The following is a 10067-nucleotide window of genomic DNA, read 5'->3' on the forward strand; positions in this document are numbered from 1 at the left end:
GTAAAGTACCACAAATCAGCATGCGATTCCAGAATAAATGGGGAGAAAGACTGGCCACCTGCAGCATCCGTGGCCAGTCCCCAAGCAGAGTGCCTGTCCCTGCTCCCATACATGCCTCCTTGTCACACTTACTTCCATAAGCCCCTGTCTGTGCCTCTGGAGGCGTATAAAAGAGCAACATAGGGGCTAATAAAGAAGCCCCTGCCTTCACTAACCAAACATGTCTTAAAACATGCTACTTGCAGAGTCTAGAGCCCTCCTCCACAGCATGCTAATGCTTTTTCATTCCAAAAGCGATTTTTTTCTATTGTGTCTATTGTTTTTCTCTTCAGTGTCCCTGAAGCCTCCCCACACAATTTCTTACATTGTTATCCCCTTCTCTGTCCCATTGTCTCCCTCTTTTTTATTTTTGAATATATATTGCCAAAATAAGTGAACAAATAAAACACAACCATTGCTAAAACATTTGGCAAACTAGGCTCATTTCATCCTCAAGGCATTGTTCTAAAAAAAGAAACTCACAAAATTCCCAGCATCAGATGCACTTTTTCTGTCTAAGGCCATACTTGTGATAATTTATAGTGACAGCAGTGACTGAATGGCTGTGCCTCCCGCTCTCTGTAAAATACCAGTTTTCCAGAGATATATATCACAAGAAGCTTAGGGTACCATTGGTTACAAATTTGAAATAAAAATGTTAAGTATCAAATCACTGACTACTTGAAATATACACATTAAGGATTAATTTACTGCCTCAGCAATTTAGAGTGCAGTAATCATTTCACTAAAAATAATTTATATTTTCATCTAGGGACCACTAAGGACTACATAAATTATATGACTTAGTCACAGAGGGGGTAGCTATACTCTGTGTCACAGGGTGGCAAGACAAGAAACAGAGCCCACCTTGCTAGTCACAGCCTGTGCACGTAAACACGAGACAGCAACACTTCCCAGGCTGTGGGAAGGTGCTATTAAGATTAGCAATTGTGCTGATTACTTGGTTGTCCAATATAGCAGTAAGAGAAAGTGCAAGACATGCAGCCTTCCTGGCAACAATTAAAACCTTGATTTAAACCGAGCAACAGATAGATCACAGTTTGCATTCTGATGAGCTGTTTTACATATTTCTTTGGCCCTTGTCATTTTAGTCTCTGAGAATTTCTTCAGTCTATTCATTCTCCACATATCTCTGGCAGACAGAGAAATCCTATTGTTCTCCACTTTATAGACGGGAATCCGGGACAAGGAGAAATTAAGCTACTTACATGCCTGGCTCCCTTTGAGTTCAGGAGAATCAGTGGCAGGTAGACATGTAAGTATCTGCAAAGATCTGGGCCTAAATGTCTTCCGAAGGCCGTAGAGGATATATGTGATAAAGCAGGAAACTGAGCTGGGGTCTCCCATCTCTTCCGTTATTGAAGTAGGGCGTTGGCAAGCCATCTTCCCCAGCTTCTAAATCCAGGTCAGATTATGCTGAGAAAACGTTGGCAGAAGAAGCTTGCTGTAAGAAGGGGATGAACAATGAAATAAGTTTAATGCATTTTCAGATTAAACTCTGAGCTGATCTTCTGTTGACCCTTAACTGCTGCCCTCTGTCTTTGGGTACCAGGAACTGATGAAGACAGCAGCCATTTTAATGGGTGCAGGCATCAGTGTCATACCACTGCCAGGCCCATCATTGGAAACTTCTGGCAGTCCTCCCCATAGCATTTGAATTTGTCCTAGGAAAATTTTTAGCTATTTCTTCCTTCCCTAAAACTGTGGTCTACCTCACACCTTTGGCAGAATGCAAAAGCAGTGTGCTGAAAATCCCCAAGAACAAATGTGACCCCTTCCTCAAGGCGGTGGTGTCTGTAATGCCTGCTTCCTTGTGCTCTTTCTCCCACTCCTGGTGAAATATTTCTCTATATTATTCCTAACTATTCATAATTACTACAATTAGTTTTTTAAAACTAACAGAATTTCTGGGCTAATCATCCCCAGTTCTTGTACAGATGCCTACAGAAAGACACCAAGCCCTTCTTGTGAGAAGAGAATGGTTAGCTCTCATCTCAGGGTTTGGACCTACACAGTGGTTGATTCCCCTGACCTCTCCACGGAGGTACATCACTTCCAGTGGGGCAGAGAACTGCAGGAAGGAGATGCTCCATGGCTTGCTCTCACAACCACATGAAGACAGCAGCCTGCATCCCACGGGAAGTACAATTTTCACCTCCTGCTGATCACACAGGTGTAGGACCCACCATCCTGCAACCTTCAGTATCTCTGCCCAGCATTGTACCTAAGCGCTACCATCCAGCCCTCTGTGAGCCAAAGACACTCTGTTGGAAGCTGTGATGCAAAAATATTGTGCATTCTTATCATGCTTGCTTTTTTTTTTTTTTTTTTAATATAATGGGGCTTTCATGTCCTCACAAGCCCTCTTCTCTTGATGGCTGGGGCTTAGCAGATACCAAATTTGGAAGAAAATTGTGTATTCCGGTTTCTGCCATGCTGCATCATATTCCAGCATGTCCTTCGCACTGCAGTAGCACATCAAATCACATTGGCTTTTGATGAGTCACACCACAAGCTTTGGCACCAATGTATTGCAGTTGCAGAGTAACAGGTAGAGCGATTCTTTAGGGATGATTTGGATGCCTGCCTAGTACAAAGCAAAACAAAACAAAAGGGCCAAAATGTAATGCCAAGAGTCACCAGGAGAATTTTATCACCAAGAACATTTAAGACCTGGGTGATATGGTCAGCACATCACAGCAAAAATATATATATATACATATATATCTTTCAATACTTGATTATAGAAATGAGGGTTTGGCCTCAAAAAAAGAATTATGGTTAAAAAACCACTTGAGATCTCTCACTAGCTGATTTTGCACAGCTTCAGTCAGGTATACTGCTTGTGACTTCTTTTACAAGCAAAGTATGACCAGCTCAGAATAATGAAGTCTTTTTCCCTCACAAAGAGCAATTTTACATAAAATGAAGGTTTGCTATCACCCGAATAGAATTTGTGACTTCTATTGTAAGTCAGTTTCAAGACAGTGAGTCTTTCACCCAAGAAAGAGAAATGCAACCAAATTACTACACTGTTAAGATGACTCAGGCATTTCCATCGACAGCATAAATGCAGGCACTTTGCCATGTTCTGCCCTTTGGGCTGCTTTTTCTCATGCTAAACCAGGCCCAGTGATGAAAAGATGTGGTATTAATAGCTGGGGACCACATACCAGAGGGCACGTAAACAGACCGAGGGAGAGAAAGCTCTTGTGTGTGCCCCAGGAGAGAGGAGGGGGAGGTTTGCAGGAGGCGAGGGCTCCTGTCAGCAGCACACCCCTTGCCCAGGAGCCATGGGAGCTGCAGGGTGCTGCTCTCTGCTGGGTTTTGGGACACGTTCCTGAAAATTAGCTATGTCTGTCCAGACCCAATGCACATCCTCAGAGCTGCGGGGCATATCAAAGGCTGGTGAAATCAGTTAACACTGACACATAATTAGTTTTAAGCAACTTTGGGGATTACATCTTGCACCTGGTGGTTTTTCCTCAAAGCTCCAGCTCTTAGGATCATGTGATTTAACAAGACACTACAATTTCACTATATATTCACATACAGACATGCACGCACACTTCAGAATTTTACACTTTCAGAGTAAAAGCTTGAAATGTCATTGACGTGCAAGAAATAAAAGACCCTGAGATTCCTTTTAAAAACATGTCACAAATTCAAACTAATCTCATGAACTGTGGAGCCCAACATCTCAATACTTACGTGTGCCAGTACTGTCTGATACCATAAGATTTGCAGCATAAAGTATGGAACTTGGAGCACAATTTCAGTCTAGCAGGCAAGTCTAGCAAGTCTAGTTTGAGTTTGCATATATTCCATAGCTGGCTGTATATAACACTCTGATTTCACTCCTAAAAGCCATCAAATCATTTCTGATGTTCAGACTGCAACAGATGATACAGCTGATTTATCTGCATGCAACCTGAGTCTCTGCACTAAAGAAAATCACCCAAGATTTAAATTTTAGCAGTGAATTGACAGGAAAATAATAATGAAATGGAACAATCCCTTGTCGATATTTTGTGGTTTTCACAGTCTACTTACAATCAGCAGGTTTCTTGCCATTTCCAGGTAGCAGTCCCATTGTGCCAATCCACCTGGGAGCAGCTGAGTGGCATCCTGCATTTCCAGGCATAGCAAATGCACGCCAGTAACAACCTGGAGATGCAGATGGCCAGACTGTGACCTCCTTTGAACCAAGGGAACAGGAAACAAAACCAAGTAATAAAAGAAACTGCATGAAGCTCAGCTCCCAAGAATCACACAGTGTCACTGCACGGGGTCAGGGCTTGTAGGTCTGCCAAAGAGAAAAAGTACCTGTGTTCCCCATTTATCTTTGCTGGCCCAAGATTTGCAGACATGTTTGTAAGAAGGGCCAATTTTCCTGCACGTTTCTTTAGATTCTCTGGAGGCCCAGATCACATTGGAGACACTCAGTCTTGCGCTTTCCAGAAGTCTCTGAGGCCAAAAAGCTTGAAAGTCAGCACTGGCAAAATCATCACTGGTGTCCAAAGATTTTGCCTTGGCATTCCTGAGATGAGAACAGAGAAGAACAAATTCCTGAATTAAATTTCTTTCTGATTAGGAAACGTGGTACACAGTCAGAGGAATTTGAGGGAGGGGGTAGACAGGAATTCAAATGCCACTGGGAAATTCTGTCATTTTAAAAAACATGCTGAATATGGAACGAAAAGACCCCAAAGGTAGGAATTTCCCTTGAAATGACCAACAGCAACTGGCTGTTAGGTCACTCTCTTACTATTTTGTTTCAGCAGCATCATTTTGATTCCTTTTAATTTAAGTTCTTATAAAAAACAGGCGGTCACGATAAATGAAGCAGAATGGTCAAATCAAAGCAGAATAATTCTGACAATGACGACATGAAGCATTCTGACTTTTTTCAATGGCAAAAGTGCCAATGAAATTGCATGTATTTCACTGAGAAATGTTTAGTTGCAAATTTTCAACTTGCTGCTGGTTTAGGATAGCAAGCTGGGTTTTTTTCCTTTGTCTTCTCGTTGCCTCAAGCAGATGACCATGCTATGTAGCAAAAACCATAAAGAATACCTTAACATGTCCACAGGGGTTATACACCAGCTTCTTCAAAATGGTGGCAGTGCTTGAGAGTGAGGTCTAGAAAAGCTGCTGAGCATGAACAAACAGGGACAACAAGTTGCCTTCAACTGTTTATTTCTGTCTTGCCTTCTGAAAGCTCTTTTAGCTAAATCTGAAGGCTGTGAGTTTGCTCTGGGCACTTTATGTCAGAAGGGGTAAAGGCAGCTCCTAAGGTGTGTATGCCTTGCAGGTTTGGAACTATGGCCTGAGAAGCTACTGGAATAGGGGAGGCAGTGGCAAAATGCTGATTAGTGACAAACTGATGAAAACCAAAGAAAAAAAGAGAGACGACAAATGGATGTGGGTGTAGGGCTGATTCTTTTAACCTTCCTTCTCTGCTGAATGTATTTTCTCTGCGTATAAGCTCTTTCCTCCATTTATTTTCTACTCTCAGACAATACGGCATGGATTTTGACAAGGCGCTCTGGCTTCAGACAACATGAGCAGAACACCTTTTACCTCCCCATCCTGATCAGCGACAACGGCCGCCCCGTGCTGAGCAGCACGGGCACACTGACTGTGCACGTGTGCAGCTGCGATGATGACGGCATGGTGATGTCCTGCAACGCAGAGACCTACGTCCTCCCCGTCAGCCTGAGCAGAGGAGCACTCATTGCAATCCTCGCCTGCATCTTTGTCCTGCTAGGTAAACCCTTGGCTTCTTCTTGAGAGGGGACAAACTCTTCAGTTCTGGCCAGGGGGCTGCTGATCCGCGAAAGGTGAAGGACACACACACACATCTATGTATATGTATATATTATATGTAGACACACACATACTTAAGGGGCCAAATCAAGGACTAGGTGGTGTAGTCAGCTGCATATGGCTTCAGACTCCAGGGTGTAGGAATGAGGGAAAACTATGGCCTGCAAATATTTCTTCCAGATGCCTAACGTGCCAGGGTGTCTGGTATGGCCCTGTTTTCCTGGAAGGGGTATGCGAGGAGGAAGTACTGAGAGCTGCAGCTGGGGAGAGGTTACTTTCTCATCTTCAGCAGTTTCTGACCATATGGTCCCACAGGAAACAGGAGTGGTAAGCCCAGTTCCACCTCTTGTCTTTTGGCAGGAGATATCCCCACCTCCCTCCTTTGACCTTGAGACACTACTTTTAAATGGTGCCTGTGCTGCTGTAAAGGAGCTGAGCATCTTGCACGTGTTCTGTCTCCACAAATAAATTTCATCCTTTACTTGCCCAGACCTTCTATGCCCCCTGTTAGCTATTGGTATCAAAAGAACTTCAGTTCCCTCATTTACTCTCTCGACTCATGAGATATTAGTTCAAAACACACATTCCCTGAAATTTCAGGGGACCCAGTTAGAGGAGCAGTGGAGTAAGATACAGGAAAAGTTCTTTAAAAGTGCTTCAATTCTGGCTCTTCAAAGGACCCTAGACACCTCAGTTCAAAATTTCAGCATTCAAAACCTATGCTGAGTTCTAGCCCTGGAAATACAGTCACCAGCTGATGGCACATTTCCAATAGTAAAGGGCTCTGGTGCCTGTATGACGACTTCTCCCCATGCTAAGCAGCATGGAGAGGATGAGGAGCGCCAGCACTGCAGTACTGCAGGAGGCTTGCAGATAAACAAAAAAATGGTTTGGAGCAGACTAAGGGGCTAGCTCTGCATTTTGCTGTGTAGGCAGACATATCATCATGGTGTCTCAGCACCATCCATCTATGTCATATGCAGCACCCAGCCCAAGAGGCATCCCCAAAGCAGGCTGGAAAACCAGGGTACACAGCAGGAAAAAAAATCTCTATGGAGCTGGGTTCTGCTGCAGATAAACTGTTACTGATAACTGATCTGGCTAGCTTAGAAGTAGCTCAAGTATCGCTATAGTGCATTGTAAGCACCGATGGATATCTATGTCCTAAGTGTCACCAAGAGTTAAGAATTAAGGTGAGAAAAGGGACAGATTAGCAGGACCTCAAGCTACTAATTTTGGCTGGGGGGTGGGGGATTTCTACACACCTCTACCTGCAAACACCACAGCTCTTTAAATCCAAGGGGCTGGCTGGGCTTACCAAGGGGAAAATAGGGCAGCAGAGAATCTGAAGCCCTTGCAAGAACTGTCCCCTTGCTGACGGCCCCGTGTCTCGGTTGCCTCCTGCAGTGCTGGTGCTCCTCATCCTCTCCATGCGGCGCCAGCGGAAGCAGCCATACATCATCGACGAGGAGGAGAACATCCACGAGAACATCGTCAGGTACGACGACGAGGGCGGCGGGGAGCAGGACACGGAGGCCTTCGATATCGCCGCCATGTGGAACCCACGGGAGGCCCAGCTGGTGGTGAAAAACCGGCAGGACATGCTCCCTGAAATAGAGAGCCTCTCCCGATACGTGCCTCAGGCGTGCGTCATGGACAACAACGTCCACAACTACGTGCTCGCCAAGCTGTATGAAGCTGACATGGACCTGTGGGCACCTCCCTTCGACTCCCTCCAGACGTACATGTTTGAAGGGAACGGCTCGGTGGCGGAGTCGCTCAGCTCCCTACAGTCGGTGACGACAGACTCAGACCAGAGCTACGACTACCTGACGGACTGGGGGCCGCGCTTCAAAAAGCTGGCCGAGATGTACGGTGCCACGGACAGCAGCGGGGCTCTGTGGTAATGGACAAGGAATGGCATAGGGTTTTCCATGTGAAACAGTGTCCGGTTAGGTCCATTCTCATCAGATGCTTCCATGGACATGGGTGAGGCCTCCTAAAAAATAGCAATACGGTGCTTGGATGAGAATGGGAAGAAGGGTGCGAATGAAGGTCTCTCTGGATCAGCTTTACTCAGTTACATTAAGTCACGTTTTTGAAACAGTGAGAAGCAGAAGGAAGTTTTTTCCTGGTTTTTACAGCAAAAATGGAAAGCTCCATGCCTGGAATATAATGACATTACTCTCCTTCTCTCTCTCCCTTTCTCACTCCCTTGTACACGGCAGCTTACTGAGCTCTATACGTCTGGGTTCAAAGATCTGTAAACTCCAACCGTAATCTCTGACTCACTGAAAAATGGCCAGCACAGAAAAGTTGTTCCCCGCTGATTATTTTCTCCCCATTAAAAAGGAAAAACAATTGCTTGCTAACAAGAGGGGAAAAAAATCCCACAAAGCAGAAAATTGAAACTGGAAACTCAGAGAGCTCTTTGTAAACTAAACCTCCTCTCTCTGTTGCTAACAGAGTCCTTTTTTAATCCTTTAGAAACAAGGCTAAGGGGTTTTTTTCCACCTGGCTGAGAGGGCTGGGGAAGAGGCTTTGAATTTCTGCTCTAGTTTAATGGCTGATCTATGAGTCATTGGTGTTAACACTAATCTGTCTCCTATCAAGTTTGTGTAAATTTATTCTCGGCTCTTTAAAACCATGACTCCACTAAACTGCTCAGAACAAAACCAGAAAATCTGCCTCTTTTGCACTGTAGATGTCTCTTCCATGTGCCAAATGTGAAGATTAGATTCTACCAATGAAAGCCAAATAAATTTTAAAAAAAGAAAAAGCTATATTTGGTAACTACATGGGTTAGATGGGCTTTCCTAATCTGTGTGAGGTCAATCCAAGGGATGTTTACATACTGTAGATAACCTACTTGAACAAATGCAGTATTATAGACCAATAAATGGATGTAAGAAAATTACATGTATAAGTTTTGTATATTTGTTAATTTTGGTAATAAATATGATGTACTGCATACAGTACAGTACCTTAGCACCTCTTTTAATAAAAGTTAAACAGAAGGGAAAGTCTGATGGCAATTTATTGACTGCTTTGCACACAGCAGTTAGTGCTTATCTGTGGCTTTACATGCCTTAAGCATCAAGAAAGAATAGTTCATGAGCATCGTGTCAGGGAGACAAGCCTTCACTTCGCAGGTTCAAACAGATTGTCTGCTTCTTTTATCATTGTTCACTTGGACATTTTCCTTAGCAATGAATCAGCCCAGGTGCAGCCCACCAGACTAGTTACTTTTCTATTCCAACCATGCTGAAGTCACAAGAAAGTCTTGGCTGATTTTTTTGAAACATTATGACTGGGGCATTGAGAAGCTTGGAAACCAGTTACACAGCCCTGACAAAATCTCATGCCTTCAGAGACGTGACAGACTGTAACATGCAATATCCATTTATGGTCATTCTTACTCTGCAATCAAAGTTTTGAGCCTGGATCTTATCTTGTTTGCATGTGTAAATGGGAAGGGCCAGGGAAATTACACTAACACAAGTTTCATGGAACGTGGCAAAAGGCTTCTGAAAGCAGAACACGTTGTAATGGCATTTGCAGGTTTCTTTCTAGCTAAAGACTCTCCCTATCTCAAATTGCCCAGAAAATAGATGTGCAGACACAACCACCCAGTTACCACACTTTTACCACGTGGGCACTGTGCTCAGTTTCTGTTGCAGGTGTGGACAAAACACTGCTGTCCCTACTTTGCCTAATCTTAGGCTGTACCAATTTAAGACAGGAGCACTGTTTCCACAGACTCACACAAAGTCATGCACCCCTGGAGAGCCAGGCAGCCAGCAAAGAAAAAAAAAGTTTTAGTGATTTCTCAAACATTTGTTCATCTGATGGGATGAAAATCTGTGCCTTCACAAACATAATATGCCATCGGTTCTGCTTATTACCTGGACCTGCCTTACACCATTGCAGACAGAGCACTGAAAATTATGTAATAATGATTCTTTTACTCATCCTGTAGCACTTACCCCCACGTATCATATTGATTTTATAACACTAGAAAAAGAACTGCAACCACCATGATCAAGGAAGTGGTGTACAGGAAGCAAAACTGCTGTTGAGAGACTTCTGCGAGCTTCCTCACCTCCTGACGCAACAGGAATCACAGAGCATAGGGCAGGAAAGAAGATAGAGAGGACATCTATTCCACTACTTCCCTG

General features: G+C 44.0%; 1 protein-coding gene across 2 annotated transcripts in view; it reads left to right on the forward strand.

Moving 5' to 3' along the window:
- Positions 1 to 8784, forward strand: part of CDH20 (cadherin 20) — a 118090-nt gene extending 109306 nt beyond the window's left edge. The window contains exons 1-3 of one of the 2 annotated variants that reach the window (XM_049823829.1): positions 1242 to 1315; positions 5579 to 5830; positions 7297 to 8784. In XM_049823829.1, the coding sequence (XP_049679786.1) occupies positions 5734 to 5830; positions 7297 to 7796 (597 nt within the window). In that variant the 5' untranslated portion in view covers positions 1242 to 1315; positions 5579 to 5733 and the 3' untranslated portion in view covers positions 7797 to 8784. Of the gene's footprint in view, positions 1 to 1241; positions 1316 to 5578; positions 5831 to 7296 lie in introns of those variants that run through there. The other variant, XM_049823826.1, reaches the window with a different exon arrangement.
- The last annotated feature ends 1283 nt before the right edge of the window (positions 8785 to 10067 follow it).

Source organism: Accipiter gentilis, chromosome 20, assembly GCF_929443795.1.
Source record: "Accipiter gentilis chromosome 20, bAccGen1.1, whole genome shotgun sequence".
Taxonomy (NCBI): domain Eukaryota; kingdom Metazoa; phylum Chordata; class Aves; order Accipitriformes; family Accipitridae; genus Astur; species Astur gentilis.